Genomic DNA, 25,856 nt, shown 5'->3' with positions numbered 1-25,856 from the left:
TTAACCTAACCTAACAAATAATCCAGTATATCGGCTATTTTCAAAATATGTTTGCCGCTGGCTTCCCCATAACCGACTTGTACCCAGATTCTCTTCCAATAACTGCCCAATATTACGTCGAAAATTAAGAATATAACACAGGGTTAAGAGGCCATCCATGGACGAAACCGTATGCGGTTTACATCCGTGTGCCATACTAAACTTATGATTTTTGTTCATTAAAATATATTTTCACTAAATTTGTGAGTGTAAGTGTATAGTATAAACGGATACGATCAGATGCTTATAATATACTTGGTGAAAAATATTTCCATGAACAGAAGAGAAAAGCTTAGTATAGCACACGTTTCGAAACCGCATACGGTTTCAGTCCATGGATGCCCTATAAAGCTCGAGTAGTTCGTATACTTTGAAGGAAATTTATTTGTGTAATTATGATGCCACATCCTTTCTTGGTTTTATACACAAATTAAACAGTTTTTTTTAATATTGTTTTCTAGCAGAAGAAAGATAGGTCGACGTAAATTATATTTCTTGCAAAGTTTACGATTTGTACTTACAGGCTTTATTTTTACTTGTGCAAATTTTTAATTTTTGACTTATTTACAGCATTTCCCTTCTTGAGAAAGATATTTTTATACCTACCCACTTTGTTAGTTCAGTATTATATTATTTGATTAATTATTTGTTTAATTGAATAAAACACAATTTTATAGTAAGTACTTATTCCACTTTATTAATTAAATTTTGTACCGGTTTAATTGTATTATTAATCAAATAATACAATGCAGTTCCACCATGAATTTACATTTAACACTATAAAAGAAAACAAAGTTTAGTTTTAGTTATTTTATTTACTGATTTTATCGTAAATTTAATAGTTTAATTCCCAGGAACTCCAGCAAACTGTCACCAAAATGATAAGGCAGTACCATTTTGTCATAAGTGTGTTTGTTATTGGCAGTTAAGCCATTTTAGCGACTTAATCTTGCATTCGCGTAGTAGTTGCACCGATAATATCACCTGCGCGCGCATAATTTTAACGTAGTAAAAACGAGCATTCGCAACAGTAATATTGCTCGCGCAGGCGTTGTATTTCACGCGACAAGCGACGCGATTGCGGGAATAAGTATGTTTTCTCAGGATTTTTTTTTATTTATTTGTCTAGAACGGGTACGGTCGTCCAGCGAAACATGATGAGTTGGAAATACCGGTATGTCTGATCATATTATGGCACAGAATTAGCGCAAAAATAATTAATTATGCATATAACGGTCGGGGCACACCAGCCGCAAAGCGCGGCCGATACTGACCTCCAAAATACGACTCCCAGAGAAAAAACTTGTACGAAAATTATTACGGTCGTGTTTTTCTGGTCGGCGTCGACCCCGTTTTGCGGCTGGTGTGCTTCGACCCTTATTTCATTAATTGCAACACCATTTTTGTAAAAGTCTTTTGTCATCTCGTATTCGTTCGTCCACTTTTTAAATGAGGGTGCTTGGTAGTTCATTATTTCTCAAGCTATTTTTATAAATTATATAACTAGCGCTACATTATGCCAATTAAAGGGTTTTTTTGTTCAGATTTTTATCTAGGTTTAAAGGGCTTATTCGTTGCAATGATTATTATGGGATTAATTGTGCCAAATTTCTATAGATATATGGAAAAATGACATTCGATTTCGTACACATGTTTCTATAGAATTTGTATACATATTTGTTACGGAATTGTATTTTAAATTAATAAATATGCATATTCGATCTTATATTTGTATGATTTGCTCACAATTTTGTGCACTGTATAGAAGAATAATTGTTTTCTTTTAAAAACATGCCTACCCACGTCACAAATTGGGCTCTAAACAATAAGTCAATATATTCATAATATTTGTTTGAATAATAATTGAGTGTTTCAAAACCAAAACCATGTCAGGTGTGCCAAATGACACTAAAGGAAAAGGTGTGAATTTACTTTTGAAGGACTCAATAATTATCGAACAGCTGCAGACGCATTTCAATTCTGCACATTAATACACAATCAAAGATCATTAAATAATATTTTTATCACGAATGCAATAATTAGTACTTAGGTCTTTTTTTAGTATTTTATCATCTGCATTTGGAAAAGTATTAGATACGGTTTGGCTTGGTTTTATGATTTGTATACATACTTATTTTATGCCATTTTAAAAATATATTAAATATTTTTTATACTTAAATGAAACGAATGATGCTTCTTTTAAAAAAAACATGTAATTGTCCATAGTGAAATGTCCGTTTTTTATATGTTCAAGTTGGTACTTATTTTTTTTTTGGGGGTGGTTCGGTCTTATTTTAATTATGTCCAATAAAAACGAACGTTCGCATGCCAAAGGTTGTAAGTCACATTAATGTGACTTACAACCTTTGGCATGTAGACATTATTGCTGTGTTTTCCCCCCCTATACTATTATGTTTTTAGGTCTGCATTACCTGTGTAGGTACATACTTCTATTTTACACAGTTAGTTTAATAATATTATAAAAGTGTAGTGTTTACGATTCGGATACATACCTATGCATGCGTTTCATACTTTTCCACACGAAAAATTTACGTTTGGAAATCAAATTGTACAATTTTAATAACTATCCCACTGAAAATCTTACACGATATCTTTTTAGGTTATATGTGCCCCCCCGTTATTGACTTCGTGATTTGTATTGATATAAAAAAATGTTACACACTGCTATATGAAAGCAAAAATGGGATAAGTCAAAAATTCTAGTTTCGAGACGATAATAATTGAACTTTAATGATTGTTTCATATAAATCAAATCTTTAACTATACCTATGCTCATTTTGTTTTTTCTGCTGTTTATAATATTTGATAATGGTATTTTTTATCTAATATTATTAACAGTAAGTTATTTCAGTTATGTCACTGTTGCTTTGAAGTTACAGGACATTTTTTTTCAATAAATGCAACATAAGTATTTTTAGTTTAAATGGGGTATTACAATTTAAAAAAAAATCACTGGATTTCGAAATCCAGCGAACCGGGTCGTCGGTATTTTATATCTTGGCTTTAGGGTAATCCATAAGGCAATCTCGAATAGGGCGTAACGGTACACGTATTACTAAGAAATTGTTACTAGGTACATACATATTTTAAACAAAAGTGTAAATGTATAAGTATAACTTGAAATCCTTTAGTTTTAATATCGACAGCTTAAATTGTAAATTATCAAAAAAAATGTGTCAAATAGCAAGCTTAGTTTTTCGCTAGGTTCCTCTGGTAGGTAGATGATTCGCCTTAAGGCTATACTTCAGTTGAGGCATGGTCTAAATGCGCGGATTATAATTTGTCATAAAAATTCAACATGCGTATATTCAATGTTATGTTTATTGTTATATTACTAATAATAATACTATATTCATTGACATGTTTTCTTTTTCAAGTACATAATATGTAAAGTTTTTTAGTCATCTTTACACGATTTAAGAATATATTCATCCGATGCCATGACAAAACAAATCGACGTGCGCACACTTCGTTTGTCCGTCTCCGATTGGCGACGCGTGCGAAATTTCGTCGCACCTACTGTTGAAAATTATTTGCCGTTTCACTGAAGTATGTTCTTAAAGCTACTATGTTTCGCACCATTACAGCTTCGGTGAATCTAATAAATTTCGCATAGCAATGGTTATGTAACGTACGTACCTATAACACTCATGACACTTTCCACGAACGACGTGTTATTTTTTATCTCAATGCTGTACGGCCATCTGTCTCCGGTACAGCAGCTCGCTGCGAAGTGTGATACGGCGACCTGCATACGTACAATTTTCCGGACACGGTCACAGATTACCCGCCAAGCAACGACCTTATTTTGCAACGTTTTTATTAGGTCGTATTTTTGTTTGTCCGGTGGTTGTTTATCCAGTACAAATCTTGCAATCGATTTTTAACTAACTTCCCGTCTAGTTGGACATTAAATTTGAAACTTTTAGAATATTTATATCAGAACGCGATGCCAATGCATTCTTTTAATACTTTTAGCCATCTTTAAGTAGAATTGAATTCATTTTCAGTGAATTCTGTTTTGTATGAAAAGTTATTTCGGAAGAAATCCGTAAAAAGTAAAACACTATTATTGGTTGCTAGGGGTCTTGGGTCGTAGAAACTAAATTATTAATATATACGTGCGTTACTATGGAAATCAATATGAAATGTCAGGACATTTCAGTATTCTATATTTATTCAGTATTTCTATCAAGTAAAAAATTTTTTGATCGTTTAAGCTAGTCATATCAAATTTATATGATTCAACAGAAAATTTAAAAACGTTTTATACCTATAAAAAGTTCTTTTTATCTGGTAATTATTTCTTATATTGCGCAAAAAAGTACTTCAGAGTTTCCAAATATAATTTTATTATGACATATTATTGTCTTTTGTACTGACTTCGGTACATAATATATTTAACAATTACGTTTGTATACTCGTAAACTTGTCGCCGATTTATAATTTTGATATAATGTATATTATGACGTAGTCTTATGAGTACTTGGGCAGTTATTTCGCAATATCGTTTTCGCGTGGAATCATACTATTTCATAGCATTTTAGCACGCGGCCTCCGCCACTTGAGGCCGTATTGCAATGTGTACCTACATTCGCTCTTCCCTCGAGGAAAGATCAATTGCACTCGAAGAATTCTAATCATTGCCCTGGTATCGTTGAAGCGGACAATACGTCTCATGACGCTTGACGCGGCGTGGAAGACCTGGCAGCGACGGTGGGATGAATCAACCAAGGGCCGGCACACATATATGTTTTTTCCAAATATTAAATGGCGATTGGAGATAACCAAATATTTGACTCCTGACCATCACACCAGTCAATTTGTGACTGGACACGGTGGGTTCGCTGGCAAGCTCTTTGAGCTTGGACTTGTAAGCCGTCCGACATGTCCATGCGGAGGGGAGATTCAGGATGCCAACCACATCCTCTGGGAATGTCTTAGAATGTGCTCCGAACGGGAGGAGATACAACCTGCTGTTGGGCCCACCGGGCCGTCCGACTTGGTTGCTACTAAGGCCAATTATCTTGCATTTAAAAAATTTGCGGCGTCGTACTGCGGGCGTGTTTTACAAGGAAGTCGCCATGTCGTGGTGGAAGGCGATACCCGAGGTGGTTTTCTCGGGAAATTGTCGGGGACATTAGGGTCAAACATTATTACCATAGAACTTGGAAGACTAAGCATATTCAGCAAGACTATGAAATGATTAGTCTTTATCGCTCAAGAGTGCGGCAAGCTGTTCGACTGGCCTATCGAGCGCATATAGAAACGGTAGAAAATTGCATCCGCGAAAATTCTAAATCGTTTTGGGACTATGTTAAATCTTTAAGAAGGGATGGTGGGTTTGCCAATTCAATGAGTTGGAAAGGCGAAGAGGTGACCGGATCTGGAGTAGCAGAGGCATTTGCCGGTCACTTTAGGTCTGTCTACGCAAGTAGTAGTCCGAATCTGGATGTTGCCTCAACGTCAAGAAAACCATCACGCGGTGCCCAATCTATTGATATCCTTCCGATTGATGTTGCTATTGTGTTTAGGTTCATTAAAAAGATAAAGAACACACGATCTTTAGGGCCGGATAATCTCCCAACATTTTTTTTAAAGGGGTGTATTGACTTTGTCAAAGGCCCGCTTTCATATATATTTAATCTTGTGATGGAGACGGGTATCTTTCCCGAATTGTGGAAGATGTCAAAGGTTACTCCAATCCATAAGAGTGGTGCTGAGTCATCAGTGGAGAACTACAGGCCGGTGGCTGTTCTCTCGGCACCCGCAAAAGTTCTTGAGATGATCATGCATAACATGATTTATCCAAAAATTGAGTCATTTATAATGAATGAGCAGCATGGATTTAGAGTTGGCCGATCAACGGAAACTAACCTGATGGTATTTGTAGATTATGTGTCGTCAGCACTAGATAGAGGCCATCAGGTTGACTGTTCCTACAATGACTTCTCAAAAGCGTTTGACAGAGTCGATCACGACATCCTGTTGGAAAAACTCCAACTAATTGGATTGTCCGATCGTTTTCTGAAGTTATTCGGGAGCTATTTTAGGAATCGTCAACAATACGTATCGTATGGCGTCTATCAGTCACAGATGTTCAATACATTTTCTGGTGTCCCTCAGGGCTCAAACTTGGGGCCATTGCTGTTTACGATTTTTATAAATGACATAGCAATGGTCATTAAAAATGCTATGTTTTTGTTGTTCGCTGATGACCTGTAACTCTTCATGGAAGTTGTCACCTTGGACGATTGTCGTCAACTCCAACTTGATATAGACAATATATTAGATTGGGGCAGGCGTAACAAACTGGACTTCAATATTGAAAAATGCAATATTTTATCATTTACCAGAGCCTCGCGAGTATTATTTTTCCAATATTCGATGAATGGCAGAGTTCTTTCGCGAATACCATCTGTAAGGGATCTTGGCATTACGTTTGACAGTAAGCTGTCATTTAGTGGTCATATAGCTATCATTTGTAAAACGGCGCTACAAATGTTGGGCTTCGTCTTGCGTACTTCCCGGGTCTTTTCGGATGTTACTGTATTAAAAATTCTTTATAATTCCTTAGTGAGAAGCCGGCTGCGATTGTTTGGGCCCCGCATCAGTTGAAATATGACCTTATGGTGAAGCGAGTTCAAAAGAAATTTTTGAGACTCCTTTATTTGAGGTTATATGGATACTATCCGTGGCTTTATCCAACTGACTTTCTCTTAGGTATGCTAACATACTGTAGTTTAAGTGCTAGAAGATATCAATATTTGGCCACGTATTTTTTTCGACTAATACGTGGTGTGAATGAGAACTCTGCCATTCTTGGTAATATTGACTTGTGTGTCCCTGATAACTATCTTAGAAATCGGGAGCATCAGTTGTTTGTTCTCCCGAGGAGCAGAACTAACCTGCCATTGGTGATGCCAATTGGTAGAGCAATAACTCTGTTCAACCAAATTGCTTCGGATGTTGATATATTCCATCTACGTGAGAATGAGTATAGGTGGACGTTATTTTATAAATTCTTAAAATAGGGTCTGCTTAACTCATCCGGTGTACTTCCTTGTACCTATATACTTCATATTTTTTGTATTTACACATTTATACTATAGAATAACTTAATATTGCATAATTACAATATTACATAATACTTTTTTAATAATATTTATTTGTTTCTAAATGTCATGTTGTGAACGTCTTAAACTTATAATTTGTAATGTCCACAATATGTAAAATAAATTAAAATTGAAATTGAAATTAAATTAAAATTAAAATTGAATTGAAATTGAAGATCTCTTCACATAATTTTTGCTGTCCGTATGATAAGCTTCATTATTTTGTTTTATATACACTAGAATCATTTTTATTTTCATAATTTTCCTGTGCTCTTCTCTCCCCTGCACTTTGCATTAGAAAGTAACTTTAAACTCAGTCAGAGCTCACTTTGAGCGTAGCAACCTTAGTCCTGGGCATCTCCTCCTAGGGCATTCCCGGCCTAAAACTTAACTAGATGCTTCACATCGCCAATGTAGGGCCACGTGATACGCTCGATTAAGACCGGGTGTGGTGCGTGGCGGGTTTTGGTTTGGAGGGATTAACTTCAATATAATGTCCTGGTATTGGAATAAGAAGACTTATTTTCTTGTCGTGTCAGAGAATGCGTAAAGTATGGCAATGCACAAAGTTAAGAGCGTGCATAAGTGAAACGTCAAATAATTTTCAACAGTATGTGGAACAAAATTTCGCAGTCGTCGCCAATCGGAGACTTATTCATTCATTTATCATTCAGATCATTACGAGTGTTGAAGACTTCTAATGTTCAAAAATATTGAAATACTTGACGATGAAATCGCTCAACATGTAAATAGATTATTTAAGAGCGTACATAAGTGAAATGGCAAATAAATTTCAACTGTATGTGGAACAAAATTTCGGCCGCGTTGCCATTCAGAGAACGATAGTCGACCTGTTTGCACGTCAATTTGTTTTGTGATGTCGTCGGAGGAATATATTCTTAAATTGTGTAAAGATGACTAAAAAACGTTCCGCATGCACCTGAAAAAGAAAACATGTCAATGAATGTATTATTATTATTACGAATATAATAATAAACATAACATTAAAGGACGCATGTTGAATTTTTATGACAAAGTTATATTTCGTTCGGCTCGCGTCATTTGCACAATACGCGCATCGCCTAGTCACGATCTTTTTAGACCATGCCTCAGCTGAAGTCATAGCCTTAAGTATATCATGATGTTAATTATGCGCATGTGATCAAGAGTGACAGATCTTAATAAAACATGATTTTATATAATATATAAAATCATGTTTTAAAACATATTATGTTACACCGAATGTGCGAAATTGACTATTACATGAAATGGGCAAAATTTTGGCTAATTCATGTAATAGTCAAGCCTGTTCATGAATTAGGTAAATTTTCTGCTGAGTACATGAATTCGCTAGGGTATGGAATTTTTGAACTGTCAACATGACAGAAGAAAAAGTAAATTTAATACGGATGGTTTTATTAGTTATAATTGGACATAATATAATATTATTATTGTTAGGTTAGGTTAGGTTTTGTAATTCTGAATTAAATTATTCAACTGAATGTCCATTTTGAGGTTAGCTATCAAGTCTCAACAAACTATCACAAACATTCAATCGACCATTGCACGATTGATACCCAAGCACGAATCAAATCGCGAAAATACTTTTCTATAAAATTCTTCCGTTATCATATTATAGTTCTAATTTTTTTGCGCATAGTAAATGGATATGAACGTCATTGTAGTTATTGATTGGTATATTTTTATATTATAATCAATGACATTTGACACATTTGTATAGTTTGATTAGTTGCAAAAAACACCACCGGAGCGCGATCATCTATTTTGACCATAGATAATATAATATGTACATTTTGACCAATGCATGAGCATTTGATACATTTAGTTTATTTGCAAAAAATACCACCGTAGCGCTACTATCTAATTTGTCCAATACATGAACTAGGCAGAAAAATTACTGCCGAATTCACGCATTCTCCAGATATTTTGTCTAATTCATGAATAAGGCAACGGGCTTGCATTTTTCATGATTTAGGCAAAATTTTGCCCATTTCATGTAATATTCAATTTCGCACATTCGGCGTAACATATACATATACCAATTTGTTTTCAGAAGGGCGTGAGGTAAATGAAACAAAATTGTGTATGAGAGTTTTCTTAGTAATTATGGTATGGGTGAGGGTTGATTCCTTTTTCCTGCACGCATATTTGACAGATCTTTCTTTTTACAAAATCTCAATCTGAATTTCGACAATAATTCGGCATTTGCGGCTTGATTCCTTTTGACAGAACGTGTATTTAGTTGTGTATATTGTGTTTCTCAAATAAAAGTGAGGGTTAACGCCTTTTGCCTAACCAGAGTCGATATTTTTTTTATTTTTAGAATTATTAATAACCATGTCCTTGCTTTTTCGTACAAGGTGGTTGTTAGCACCCAAGCTTTGAGAAATACACATAAATATTGTGTCCTGACCGGGATCGAACCCAGAACTCCCGAGTGGAAGGCAAGCGCATAACGCACTGCACCACGAGAGCCGCCATCCACCACAGTCGATATTAAGGCTGCAGACACACGGCATTACAGTAGACGTGCGTCTACGTAGGGTTTTATTTGATTCCAATTGCATTCGATTAGAATCACCAGTTGGATTTGTTTTATCTAATCGGATGTAATTGTAATCAAATAAGACCTGTGTCGACACACGTCTACGCATGTCAACACTCAACATTGTCAACTGCAATGCCGCGTGTCTGCAGCTTAGAGCGGAATGCAGAAACATTTGTCATAACTAAAATTTCCTTAGCAGAAAACACTATGTAGAAACATTGTCCTTAGTTAAGTTCATTTCTATTGAAAATAATACCATATTTAAAAATTCTCTTTCCTATAGTTTAGGTAAATTATTTTATAATTGTTAAACGATGACAAAAATATGACAACTGCATTTTATAAATGCAATAACTATAAATACATATTAATATTTAATTATAATACGTTATAAGTCATTATACGTGATTCCACAGGCACCGCAAGATATTTTTTTTAACATGGTAACACTAGCGTCAAGTGTCATTCTATCATCTGGCATTTTGTATTTCTGCGGGCTGGCGTATACAAGTAAAATAATATTCTGCAAGTATATGCCAAACGAATTAACACTATCAATATAAATATTGAGATACATTGTTAAATGAATTTGAGTGTATGGACTGTTTTATAGACATGCGAATTTATTTTGACAGCTGCTGTCAGTGGTAAACGGTAATACAGAAGGGGGCGTGTTCATAACAAAAGTAGTCTATGGTTAAGGATTCCTTAACTCTATACTCAGGATTGTCTATAGTTATTAAGTCATGCTTTTCGGCGACTTATCGTTAGGATCGATCTTAGATTGTGCATTCCGCTCTTAGGGTACAGAGTCTGAATATGGAATATTGGAATATGTAGTATAAATTATATGTATACCACACGTCTTATGTAAGTCTTAAATAATATGAAATAACTATCAACGATGTATAATATATACGATTAATTCTTTTAGTTGAAACTCACTGGGAGTATTATAGCGTGTTACAGTTTTTAATAAGAGTTGTTACTCATTTATCTGTGAATTTATAAACCAAAATATGTATTTTAATCATTGATAATTACTGTTATCGGACATTACACACATGTGTATATCATGCATTTAAATATGGCGTTACCTAACTAGTTGGTATCTACGAACTTGGCTTAGTATTGTATTGTTATCGAATTAGGTTCTTTTTGGGTTGTCACCGACAGTGTTGCCAACTGTAGTTGACAAAAACATGCCAGACGGGGTATGAAAAGAAGCTATTTGGCAGGAAAAACGCTGGATTTTGTGAAGAAAGTAAATTTACGTATTCTACCAAGAACGAAGTCAATAATTTTGCTTTCGCGTATCGAAAAAAGTGTAATAATTACAAGATAAAAAGAACTTTTTATATACTTACAACGTTTTAAAATTTTCTGTTGAATTATTATGCTCAATATGCTCAAACTTGTACTTGATATGAAGTACTCAAATAAAAAAAACAAGCAAATAATATAGAATACTGAAATGTCATTTTGATTTCCATAGTAACGCACGTATATATTAATAATTTAGTTGCTAGGACCACCCCCTTAGCAACCAATAATAGTCTTTTACTTTTTACGGATTTTTCTGAAATAACTTTCCATACAAAACAGAATTAACTGAAAATTAATTCAATTCTGCTTAAAGATGGCTAAAAGTATTAAAAGAATGCATTGGCATCGTGTTCTGATATATTCTAAAAGTTTCAAATGTCTAGCTAGTCGGGGAAGTTAGTTAAAAATCGATTGCAAGATTTGTACTGGACAAACAAGATTACGAGCTAATAAAAACGTTGTAAAAATCGAAAAAATGTCGATACATGTAAAAACCACATATTTTAAGAGAAATATGTTTAAGAATTGACAACAAATACCTACCTATATTGTGTCGACGGCGTTCAAGTTCCGTTTCATGTCTGAAGACAAGAGTTTCTTTCTTGCAAGACAGACTGCATGACTGTAAAAATACACGATATAAAGGATTTTTTCGTTGCCGTATGGATTCGTATTGTGGTTTTCAATAACTATTTTCGTGCTGTGATAAATATTTATTGGGATGATTAATATGTCGCGTGAAACTGTATATCGCGGAATCGACATCATGTCACTTAGTAAGGGCGTCGCACGATTGACGAATCTGACCACCACCATCTTTAGATTAATAAAGCCTGAGCATAAATTTTTCACAATCAACGAGTGGTCCACTTTTCAGTTGTCAAAATCAGATCCCTGATTGTTTGACATATTGATTCGTTCTTTCTCGTTCCTAATTGAATTATAAAAAAAATAAAATCAAATATATTAATAAAATATAAATAATATACCTTCTTGTTATTCATCATCTGTCAAAGTCAGACTAGTCCTTCACACAAAAACCGGTGGTAATATCGATTTTCAAAAAATATGTAACATTTATCTATGCATTACATCTGTAGAAGGTGTGTTAATGCTAGTGTATTATTTATCATGTAACTTATCTATTCAAATCAAACCATTCCCTGTGTGAACACAACAGACGCGTCAGTATGAGTTCTCTATAGAACGATGACAGGCAATGACTGTTCATACATAGACAGCAACGGGAGGGGCGGGAAAAGTAGGACCAGTCATTGTGAATGTTTCGGCTTTCTACTTGAGTCGGCAATGATCTGTCACATGCAGATAATATTTTAATAATTGTAAGTTATCGAAATAGCCCCAGCATGTGCAATGATAATTTGTGTTTTAGCGATCTAATTTAGACATGAAGCTAACAATACAATAGTTAAATATTATTCCGATATATTAGTTAAAAAGGAGGTTGGTTAACGGCTTGTAGGTAGGCACTTCTTCGATATTTACATGGAAACTTGATGTCCTGTTTTAGTTGGTTTATAAAATCACATCTGAAAATTAGCGAAATGATGGGAACTGAAATACCTAACGGGTAAGGAGAAGCAGGCAACCGATCTCGAGTAAGGCTGCAGACACACGGCATTGCAGTAGACGTGCGTCGACGCAGGTTTTATTTGATTCCAATTATATCCAATTAGAATCACCAATTAAATAAAACAAATCTAATAAAAATCTGATAAAACAAATCTGCAGCCTAAGGAAGAATACGGGATAAATTTAAACACTTTTCAAGAATGCGTCATACGTCGAATACTGACAACTGCTCTCGGTTTATGCATTGACACTCGTTTAATATTGGTGTATTACACATACTATTGCACGTCTATAATGCGTGGTTCATTTTCGTAGGACACTCACACATTCAAAAACCTGCGTCAGAATTTACTGTATTGGTATATAGTCTAATAACCTATCGGAATTCTATTTATTATCTGTTCTGTGGATACAGTATACTTACATACTTATATTTATATAAACAAATCTTAATATTCACATAAATATTTCGCATCATAAAAATAAAATATTAGGCATTCATAAGTTGTTTGTTGAGTTAGTGTTCGGAAAACTCCAAACTGTAATTTTGATGGTGTCGTTTTGAAATTGATAACGTGTATTAATTAACCTGTTCCAATTTTCCGATCAGCTGATAATTACCTGTGTTACGATATTTAAACGACCCCATTATCAGTTCATTAGAAAATCCCCTGTGTACTATATATAATATTAATTGATTGTTAATTAGTGTAATAAAAGAAATTTGTGTATTATTAATTCTAAAGTATAATTATTAATTCATTGTACCTACAGGTAGAGATGGGTATTTCCCGAGAAAATCTCGAGATTCGGGATTTCCCGAAATGATGAAATTTTGAATACTCGAGATTCGGGATTTCCAGAAAAGAATTCTCAAGATATCGGGAAATTAAAAAAAAATACTGAAAAGTCCTAAAATCAGTGTAAAAACAGACAAAATCCAAAAAAAATATGTTTTTTTTTATTTATGTAAGAAGACAAACAAAATAAAAGTAGGAAAACATTACTTATTAAAATAGAATTTCGAAAATAAGACTGACAATCACGTGCGCTTTTGGGACACAAAATTCCCAGATGTTGCAAAAATTGCGCTCATTTTGAGTCGACGTTGGCTTAATTGTGTTTAATGCCACGACCAGTCTTTCAACGTTTTGTGTTTTCTGTTCACTTTTTTCATATAGAAAATCGTTTTTCTTAATATTTTATAATAAAGAAATCCCGAATACCGGAAAAGATTCTAGAGATCCGGGATTTCCCGAAATGTTAAAAATTTTAATTCTAGAGATTCGAGATGGAAAATTTCGAAAATTTTTCGAGAATTCCCGTCGGGAAATTCCCGAAACCCAACTCTACCTACAGGTAACCCACGTTCATCGCGGGGGTACGTTCTGGACATGGTTGCAACAAATGATTTCAAGTTATACACACTTATCTTCTTTTTATAAAAATCAATGTTTTTTAAAATAGATATAAAACATATTAAAACTATGAATTAGTCAAAAATCTAAACGGTGAAAATTTGAAAACTTAAACTAAATTTTAATAATAAATATGTATAACCATAAAAATAATGTAATACTAACGAAAGCTATGTACCTACCAAATATGTGACAAATTCACATTTTTTTACATTTGTAAATTTATCTTTGACTTATAAAAAAAAAATCTTTTTAATGTTTTCAGCTACATATTTATTAATTAATACAGTTGAAATTGTAAATTATCAAAAAAAATCTCAAATTGCAAGCTTCGTATTTTTCCGCTAGATTCTCTGTTGGCATAATGATCCCCCTTAAGGGTTCGCCGTGTGATTTTAACAAAGTCTGAATATCATCTACATCAGCACCTTCGACACCTCCGGATATGGCTATAAGACTAATCACGTCGATGATATTTTGTATATATTATCATTGTCATAATTGCAGTGAACTTCCAACAATTTCATCGAACAACCTTTTCCAAACACCCTTCATACACGACTGGGTGACTCCATTTCACGCTTCGTCGATGTTTCTGATAGCTTTCATAATATTAAATTGTTTCCACCAAACCCGCATGGCATCTCTATCACCTCCATCAGTTTCTTCAATGAGTTGAGAGAAGAAGAGTTGGGCGATCCTTGGATGCTTTAAATCTAGAAGCAGTGTTCTCCTCTATGGAAATAAACGTACGTGTTGGGGTTCGTATCCAGAGTCCCGTCTCATCGACATTAACAATTAATTTTGGTGGTTAATTTCCCCTTTCCACAATTTCCACTTTTAAAAAAAGATCGCTATTCCGCACTCGCCGGGGTCGCGATGAACGGGGGGTCCTGTATTATAATACGCTTGTACCCTCTATGGCAGTGGTTTCCAAACTTTATGTTACTACGCCTCCCTTTAAAAAAAAACTAATCTTGGCGCCTCCCCCCCCCCTTTATTTCATTAAATAATACAGACACCTTTTTAAATAGTCGACAATGTACTAATACAAAATGAAAAAAAAATAAACAAGGTTTTACTAAGTAGGTACTTATATATTCATTTTTAAATTAATTTGTTTTTCATGCGATGAATGTGCTTGTTTATTAGCACAATCAATTTCAATAGTAGTCAATCCAAATTTATCATCGTTCATTGATAAATGGATCCTATCATGTGCCCCACATCTTGAAATGGGCCCCGAGATCAGCATTTTTCAACCATATAGTTAAAATATTTAATAGCTTTGAAACAGAACAGCACCGCAGGCGACTTTTTTACTATTAATAAAATAATGTTAAAAGTGCATTATCAAACTAATCAAGAACACAATAAATAGATTTTTGTTTGCTTCAATATATATCTGGCGTAGAAATAATTTAAACGTGGATACATGGCGAACTTATTTTTTTTTTGTAATTTTGATTTGCAAAGCTCCAAATGCCTTCACTTTGTCTTTTTAAATCAGCGAATGCATTAGTGGTCCTTACATTGATTTATTCACTCATTTTTTTTAATTCAACCAAATACAACAAAATTATCGTTCCTAAACAAACTTGCGTCAAATTTCAACATTATGATTTGACTCTTTTATTCAGACTTCATTTTTTCACGAGATAGCCAGCGCGCTTCACAATAGTGTAGAAGTGAGGTATTATAAAATTTGTCTCCATATTTTCAGACAGGTTTGCAAACAACCTTTTATAGGACTGTTTTTTTGTGTAGTTTATAACTAGCGGCCGTTTTATAAACTATGCATTTGCACACTGCAAACCTGTGGCTACATTATTTTTTCTTCAATTTTAAATAAATTCAACATCTAGGTACATATTCAAATAAATATTTGACAAGTCACTTTCACTGTATGAAAATATGGATTCTGGTTTTAACTGAATTGTGTGAAACTTTTCGCGCCTCCCTTAGCAATACTCCGCGCCACCCAGTTTGGAAATCGCTGCTCTACAGTCTACATAAATCTATTCAATGTGTACATTCATGTGTGTGTTTTCTGTTTCATTTTATTCACTCGGCACAAAGAGAAATCTTTTTTTCGTCCACTGAGTAGCGGTACGTGACAATAAATGAGATATTAAAATGCACGGAATAGTCCAAAACTAGAATTTAAATATTACATTTATTTGATTGTAATGACGTCCTAACTGGAGTTACGCCAGTATGCATTTTGTTATTTCATCCACTTCATTGTTTCATGAATACAATCTACTTACGCCCGTTGTTCGTGGCTTGCTGCCATTATTGATCTTAAGTTATCTGCTTGATTGGCGTCGGTAACAGACCACCGTTTGACGGCACCATTACGATTTACGGCATAATATTTTTATAGTTTATTTTATTATTAGTATTGAATGTAATATTTAGATAAAATAATAAATAATCTCATCTATTCAGGCCAAAGCGGCCATGGATGCGATTCTCCGTGGCCTTCTATGGTCCGTTACATAACACTAACACTTCGTGCAAAAATAAATGTTAAAAAAAAAACAACATTACAAATTCGTTCAACTGATATTGAGTCTTATACCTAGAGGTCGTAGCTAGGGAATCCAATCCCGAGCCAAAATTCTGATCCCGGGATTTCGGGATTACAATTTGACAATCCCGGGATCCCGGGACTGGTCCCGGGATTGGGATTTTTTTTCCATTGTTAATATAAAATTTTAATATTTACAAATAACATTGATAAAATCGGTCAAAAATAAATCTAATATAATTTATACTATTTAAGACATTTATTGTTAATATTGTATACGTTAAATCTTGGAAATACACAAGTTTAATGGAGTAAATAATATTGTAATATAAATAATAATGTGAATTTAATATGAGATTGCTATTTCTGATAGTAAAGACATAATGAACAGATCAGCGAGATTTAAAATAGTAAAGCAAATAATCATGGCGTACTTATGGCTTTTCCGCTTCATAAATCTAATTAGTCAGCCAAATATAAAACTGCAGTAAAACGTATGATATCATGGTGGAATTACTTTGTTAAAAGTGCGAAGCATTGTTTTTTTACCAATCTTTCTCATTTTTAATAATCTATGTGAAAAAATAAAATGAATCGGCAACCTACACATCAAACTTCATTCAAACTCAGTTTATTTCTAATGTAGTTATTTTGTATTAAAAGTATTTTTTCTGTTATATTTTCGATAAAAATTGATAAAAAAATCAATCCCGAAATCCCGGGATTATGTTTATCAATCCCGGGATTCATAGGTATCGAAAATAGCTCGGGATCCCGGGATTGGATCCCTAGTCGTAGCACTTTTGATTCCGTTACCAACTTGACGTGTCAGGAATTATGTCATTTCTCTCCAAACCGTTGAAGTGGAGATCGCCTTCAGCAAGTCCTCTTCGTTGCATTTGATATGACCTCGATGCGAGGGCTGACCCCTGCCCGTCGCCACACTCACATGACATGTCCTCACCGGTTAAGTTGCACCAACCTCTTCACGTTCATCTTGCATCTTGGGACCAAGGCCGTCTATATAGTCAGACCGCGGCACTAAATTGTAGCGCTAGTTAATGCTTAAGAGCATACTTCAGTGAAACGGCAAATAATTTTCAACTATAATTGCGACGAAATTTTGGACTCGCTGGCAATCGGAGAGCGAAAGTCGAGCTGTGAACACGTCAATTTTTTTCGTGATGGCGACGGGGGTATTAATTCTTAAAACGTGTAAAGATTACAAAAAACGTTACCCATTTACTTGAAAAAGAAAACATGTCAATGAATATATTATTATTGTCACTAATAGAACAGTAAACAGAACATTAAATGGACGCATGTTGAATTTTTATGACATGACAAATTATGTTTTGTTCTGCAGGCGTTTGCACAATCTTCGCATCGCGTAGTCACGATCGTTTTAGACCGTGCCCCAGAAGAAGTAGGTATAGCCTTAACTTCGAACGGCGGTAAATGAAGATTATCGATTGCATATTATTAATTGACATGTTACCAATTTATTTTCAATATGAAATAATCATTATTTTCTACAAACCAGTGGCGAAGGGTGAAGGTAGGCTGTTAAGATCCGCCATAAATAGTGCACACTAAACTTTGTCAGTCATACGTATTTGTTTTCATTGAAATTAGTATTAAAATATCCAAAGTAATGTATGATTTAATTGCACAATTTGAGATATTTTATAGATAGATGAGTATTTGTTGACTATTAATTATCAATTATATAATGACTTTAATTTTAAAAACTAAGCAACAGCATCTGTAAATTGTAGTCTTTTTTTTAATGAAAACAAATACGTATGACTGACAAAGTTTAATGTGCACTATTTATCGCGGATCTTAACAGCCTACCTCCGCCCTTCGTTAATGCTAGGTTCAAACAACATATAAATTTTGCTAGACCCGAAATTCGAACCCGATACCCACGATATTATAGCCGACGAAAATAATTAGACAGTTATTACGGTCTTCTGAAATAAAAATATTGTAGATTTTATGACGTTTACAAGATGGAACGAAAATATTACGATAATTTTGAGAAACGCCTTGCCAATAGAATCCATATTGGGATGAAAATAAATGAACACTACTTGACGTAAGTGTCACCCATATTATTATCTGATTGCCTGCTTCTTATTCCGCAATCTGGACCATTAAGGCCCATCCACACGTGAAAAATATTTTTAAATATCAACATGGTTACGACAACCAGGACAGGTCCCAGCCTCCCTGTCCAGTTCGGTATACAGCAGTAATTATTAGCACTATCTGTCCCTTTTTGCGTTCTATTTTCTATGGCTACCAGTTGGTGACCTTTGGAACGAGAGACGGAGATCCGCCTTAAATATGGCACACTAAACTTTGTCAGTCATATGTATTTGTTTTCATTGAAAAAAGACTATAATTTACAGATGCTGTGGCTTAGTTTTGAAAATTCAATTAAACCCTGCGAAAACCAAGCCTAATATAATTGATAATTAATAGTCAAAAAATACTCGTCTATCTATAAAATATCTAAAATTGTGCAATTAGATCATACATTACTTTGGATATTTTATAGATAGAATAATATTGTTTATCAATTATAGTTTGGTTTAGGTGGAGCTTAAGGGGGGACATGCTCGTCGAAGGTCAAAATTGAGTTTTTATTGTATTTTCAAACCATGATCCTGGACACTCCTTAAACGTTGTAGATAATCTATTTATATAATTTTGAAGCCTTATTATCCTTTATAGTTATTTTAAACATTTGATGACTGCATAAAGTATTTTTGTTACATAAAATAGTATTCTTTTAAACCTCTCGCTCTAATGTTTTAGAATATAGTCATATTTCGGTACATAACTGTGCAGTGGTGTTAAGATTTTTTACATTTATTAATTTTTAAACGCATTTATGAAACCATTAGTATAATTTATTACGAGATAATTTTTGTAAAAATTCACGATAAAAAATTATATTGATAATCTCTGTGATCCCAAATTTGACAAGAATTAGGCATTTTATTATTCAAAAAATCGGCAAGATTAACACATTTAAAGATGATTTTAAAGATATTTATTATAAGCTATGTCTTTGACCATTCAAGTGTGATAAACATTTTATGAATAATGATTGCTTTATAATAGTTATTGACCTAAGAATAAGGTAGTGTTTTTTTGAAATACGCCATTTCTTTTGTCATTCCCTAGTGGTTAAGCTACAACATACGGCCGTAGCCATAAATTGACAAACTATAATTAAAGTATGGAGTAAAATTATGTTAACTCGCATGTTTGAACATGTACCTAACCAATTTTTTTTATTTTTTTTTTAAACGGTACATGTTCAAACACGCGCGTCAATATCATTTTACTCTTTACTTCAATTATAGTTTGTTAATTTATGGCTACGGCCATATGTTGTAGCTTAACCACTGGGGAATGACAAAAGAAATGGCGTATTTCAAAAAAACACTACCTTATCCTTAGGTCAATAACTATTTTAAAGCAATCATTATTCATAAAATGTTTATCACACTTAAATGGTCAAAGACATATCTTATAATAAGTATCTTTAAAATCATCTTCAAATGTGTTAATCTTGCCGATTTTTTGAATAATAAAATGCCTAATTCTTGTCAAATTTGGGATCACAGAGATTATCAATATAATTTTTTATCATGAATATTTTACAAAAATTATCTCATAATAAATTATACTAATGGTTTCATAAATGCGTTTAAAAATTAATAAATGTAAAAAATCTTAACACCACTGCACAGTTATGTACCGAAATATGACTATATTCTAAAACATTAGAGCGAGAGGTTTAAAAGAATACTATTTTATGTAACAAAAATACTTTATGCAGTCATCAAATGTTTAAAATAACTATAAAGGATAATAAGGCTTCAAAATTATATAAATAGATTATCTACAACGTTTAAGGAGTGTCCAGGATCATGGTTTGAAAATACAATAAAAACTCAATTTTGACCTACGACGAGCACGTGGGCCGTTAATGAATTAAAAAAAAAAAAACAATATGTGTGCTATGTATTCTTAATTCAACGTAAACAAATAAGTATGAATGAAAAAGTGTGCACAATTTTGTCGTGTCGCCCAAAATATACCAAGACTATTATGGTTTGGTTTAGGCAGGGTTTAATTTATTAAAAAAAAAAAAAAAAAACTAACCAATACCATCTGTAAATTGTAGACTTAGTTCAATGAAAACAAATACGCATGACTGACAAAGTTTATTGTGGACTATTCAATGACATTATTAATGGACGACGCACTCAATACAGTAGCTAGCAAGTAAATTCACGCACAGCGACATTCGCACATGTATAGGTAGATGTCACGCAATTTCCATTATGCGATATCACGCATCGGGAATTTATAGCAATATCACTTTTATTGTAATGGCGTTAGAACAGTGTTTCTAGTGTCAATGTTCGTTTGAGCGAACCCGTTCGAACCGAACCGTTCGGCAGACCGACAAAAATCATCGGGAATTTATAGCAATATCACCTTTATTGTAATGGCGTTAGAACAGATTATGCCATTCGGCAGACCCGACAAAAAAGTGAGTGTCATTTTTATTCCCAGATGCTTCGTCCATATTAATGTCATCGGGACTATTTATCTCGGATCTTACCAGCCTACCTCCACCCTCCACCCTTCGCCACTGCTACCTACAATAGGTACTGAACTTGTCTATTTACAACCTATTTGTAATATCCAATCTATTTTGGCACTTTTATATTGATTATGTTTCATATTGTATTATTAAGGCTATACCTCAGCTGAGGCATGGTCTAAAAAGATCGTGACTAGGCGATGCGCGGATTGTGCAAATGACGCGAGCCGAACGAAATATAATTTGTCATAAAAATTCAACATGCGTCCTTTTTATGTTATGTTTATTATTATATTCGTAATAATAATAGTATATTCATTGACATGTTTTCTTTTTCAAGTACATGCGGAACGTTTTTTAGTCATCGTTACACGATTTAAGAATATATTCCTCCGACGCCGTCACAAAACAAATTGACGTGCAAACAGGTCGACCATCGCTCTCCGAACGGCAACGCGGCCGAAATTTCGTTCCACATACAGTTGAAATTTATTTGTCGTCTCACTTATGTAGGGTATTTCAATATTTTTGAACATTAGAAGTCCTTAACACTCGTAATGATGATATGGCCAGTATTGTGTGATCTTTCCTAGATCGGAAATGTTATTTACCTGGTGTTATGTCATCACCATCAGCCGGGGTCAATCCACTGCTGGATGAAGGCCTCCCCAAGCTTCTTCCAACTCTCTCGATCCAGTGTCATTCGCTGCCACGTATTTCCGCCGAACTTTACCAGTTCGTCAATCCAGCGGGTTTTAGGGCGACCCTGTGGCCGTTTCGTGCCCCTTGGGCACCACTGGATGACGGCATTTGTCCAGCGGCCGTCCTTTCGGAGAGCAATGTGCCCCGCCCATCTCCATTTCAGCTGTTTGGCAACGTCTATTACATCGCGTACTCCTGTCTGCTTCCTAACCCATTCGTTTCTCTTACTGTCCTTTCGCGTGATGCCCAACATACACCTCTCCATGCCTCGCTGTGCGACTCTTAGCCTTTGGACATCTCTCGTGTTGAGGGTCCGCGTCTCGCAGCCATACGTGAGCACGGGTAGCACACATTGGTTGAACACCCAACGCTTAAGACATAATGGTAGATCACTCTTGAAGATACTATTCAGACGTCTGAAAGCACTCCATCCCAGCTTTGTTCTTAGAGCAATTTCATCGTGCATGCTTCCGTCTATGGGCACCTACTGTCCGAGATAGGCTGCTGACTTGCTCGAGTTGGGTGCCATTAATACAGATAATCGCAGGGTCCGAAAAACAGTTCCTCATCACTCATCAGTCATCACTTTTGCCTTTGAGATACCTTATGTTATATTCTAAATTATAACTATGAGTATATATTTATATGTTTTATTCCCCCAATTATTGATAACAGTATATCGAATCATTAAATCATATTACTCACCAATGCTTGATTGACTGACAGTAATCGAGATTAAATTCAATTGAATCAACGTAAGTAAAAATTTGGCAGTCCACCAAAAAATATTACCATTATTCTGTCACGTCACGTAAATAATTGTATACGTATATACATATACCCACTCAACTAAACTACACTATACATTTTTTTTTATCGCGTATGCAATAAAATATAAGCTATTTCCTTAGATTCGGACTTGCGACACTCTTGATATAAAATAAATAACTAGTTTTTTTTATGACAGTTGTGTGGACACGCCATAAGGCAATAAAATCGCTCATTACAGGTTGATATTATGTCCCTACCTACGTACGTACTTGTATCTTGTATCACGAAATTCCGGTCGCGTCAACACTCTTGATTGTGATGATGATTTATTCGCATATTTTATAAAATGTACTTCTGCTGCACTCTATTAGTCTAGCCTAGCATCTAGCTAGTATTATAGTATCTGTATTTTATAATGAATTAAATTTAATTTTATGAACAGTCCCACGGTGGCCGCGCGACCTATAGCGTCGTGGGTGCCAGGTCCCAGGTTCGAATCCTGGGTCTGGCAAGTACGCATATTATTTATCAATTTGTGTATGAGTGTATGTGTATGACTAATAGGTTGAGCAAGTGCCTGACATCCATTTCTCGTAAGAACAAAATCTGTTAATACAAACCTCCACTCTGTGGAGGCCCATATTATTATGATCTTATTAGGATCGGATATGGTTGAAATTTTTTTATATAACGTTGGGGTTCGATTTATAATATAAATAATTGTTTTTCTTATGTTTATGTACAATAGGTCATGTATAATATGAAACAATGTAGAGAGAATAACATATTTTCTTATCGCAAAAAATATACCATACGAGTGATCTACTATTCTATTGTAAAACATCGCGTCTATAGGTAGTGACACACTTTTCTTATGACAGGCAACACCTATGCTCCAAACCACACCTTCGTAATAAAACACGATTTGCGTTGCATTTGGTTTACGATACTTTCATTACGATTTACGATATTTTCATTACGATACGTTTACGATTTTTTCAGTATTCAGTATGTGCTTCATTACGCGAATCAATGATTGTTACAATAAGTGCTAATACTTCGATATAAACCTACCCTAGATAGCTGCCGCAGCGCTCTGGTGTTCCGCGACAATTTGGAAAGGTTTTATACACTGCATAATATTTAAAGATCTTCTAATAAGTAGAAGTAAAATAAGTAAAACTAAAATAAGTAAAGAATCTACTTCATATTGAAAGGCGAGTGATGATCAATCTCCACTGATGTTTATGGCGTCAAGTATCTAGATACAGGCGGAGGACTATCTTTTCTTACACCGTGCGCATGTTGCAACGAAGTCAAAGTGCAGGAACAGGCTCGACGCCACACCAGATATTAGAATGCAACTTACCAACATTGTGCCTGATATCAAGAAGATATGCAATTCAAGGACACTAAATCATTAAAGTCATTACATACCCGAGTGCTTTATTTACCTATTCATATTTTTATGTTTATATTATAGTTTTATATTTAAAAATAATGAACTACTAAATAAACAATGTGTTTTATTAACATTTCTTTAAAATTTTTAGTAGTAGGAATTAACCACCTAAAAATAAGCTAAGTGTTCCGTTAAAATTTCATGGTTTGCGAAGTGTTCCATTGCAGAGAAAGTTTGGGAAACCCTGATCTGACTGATGAAATTGTCCGCTATAATCAGAAGTACGACACTTTTTGAGTATCTGTTCAAATTGTATTGTACAGTTTTAATTAGTTTACGGATAGATTTATGCAGGTGTGTTTTGTACTAGATTTCACAGTCTGCGGATATTATGTTGACATGGTGTGTTGGTCCCGAGTGGGTCTGGTGGCCGGTTGAAGACAGCCGCGTCAGAGAAGACAACAACAGAAACGAAAAATAATATAATTATCACAAAAACAACGAAAATTAGTAATTATGAGCCGGGCAGTAATTAACCTCGTGCTTCTGTATGCTTATTAGCTTTTGTTGCCATTAACTACATAGCTGTAGGCTCCATACAGTATGTACACCATGCGGAAACTAGCGTCTCTATTCTAGAGCTTGACATGGAACCGGCACCGGAACTGGAATCTTTCAGTGTTGCCAACTATCGTTGATCAATGCATAAACCGAGAGCAGTTGTCAGTGACGTGTTATTGACACGTGTTTAAGTTTATCCCGATTCTTCCTTACTCGAAATCGGTTACCTGCTACTCGTTACCCGTTAGGTATTTCAGTTCCAATTATATCCGAGTTTCCTGTTTACCACTCTAAGCATTGTGACGCCAATAATGATCGTGGTTAGCATTTTTCGCAGGTATTATGAACAACGATATATCGTTTTTAGCATTGAAAGGGTCTTAAATGAAGTTTCATTGTTGTTTTTTTTTCTTTTAATTTAAATGCCAGATCTACATCGGAAAAATTGACAAGCCCTGAATATTAATGTGAAAGAAAGTAGGTATTAATAGATGCCTAAAAAGGAACAGTAGGTGATTTAAAAATCTTTCATCGCACCAATAAAATGTTAATAGATGGTATTAGATAATAACATATTAATTAACAATATGTATTTTAATTAAACTCTAATAATTGTTTCAACATTGGCGGGAATGGGACAACTGGACGCCAGGACGATTGGACGCCGCACTGTCGAATGAAATAAATAGGCGTTAGTTACGATTTTATACAGTACGTAGAAGAGGAATTTTAATAAGTTTGTATCTACTACTTAGTTTAGTAGGTATGTAGTTTTAATTAATTTTGGTCTTAACATCATGTTTTTTATTGCGTATTGATAATTATCATGCCTGAGACTTTAAATAAAAATAAAAAATACTCTTTTTTCGTTGGAACTCGAACATATGCACGATTAAATCATTATTTACGTGTGCATATTTAAATTCTGACAAAGTAGTAAATCATAATATAATAATTATTTAAATATAAATATAAAAAAGTACCTATAAGTATCTAACGTCTATTTATTTTCGAATTGCTTGGCGCCCAGTTGTCGCGGCGCCAAATCGTCCTAGACCCGTCCCTGGTGTGAATATCAAGTGATAAAACCATTTTATAAATTATCGTGAATTACCTACCACTAGGGATTCCAATCCCTTTCGGGAGCTTTCGGGATTGATTTTTTATCAAATT

The 25,856-nt window shown here is 34.4% G+C and overlaps 1 protein-coding gene across 5 annotated transcripts in view; it reads left to right on the top strand.

The window, feature by feature from the left end:
* schlank (ceramide synthase schlank) overlaps positions 1-25,856 on the top strand; it is an 86,510-nt gene that overhangs the window by 2,337 nt on the left and 58,317 nt on the right. For 2 of the 5 annotated variants that reach the window (XM_085950527.1, XM_085950531.1), the window contains exon 3: positions 1,169-1,213. The exons of the other annotated variants lie outside the window; for them this stretch is intronic. In XM_085950527.1, coding sequence (XP_085806653.1) covers positions 1,169-1,213 — 45 coding nt within the window. The remainder of the gene's footprint in view (positions 1-1,168; positions 1,214-25,856) is intronic. 5 annotated transcript variants of the gene reach the window in all.

This window comes from Rhyacophila brunnea, unplaced genomic scaffold, assembly GCF_057557595.1.
Source record: "Rhyacophila brunnea isolate RB1 unplaced genomic scaffold, BYU_Rbru_1.0 scaffold_23, whole genome shotgun sequence".
Lineage (NCBI taxonomy): Eukaryota > Metazoa > Arthropoda > Insecta > Trichoptera > Rhyacophilidae > Rhyacophila > Rhyacophila brunnea.
The sequence above is the reverse complement of the archived record's forward strand: the minus strand, read 5'-3'. Positions and strand labels throughout refer to the sequence as shown.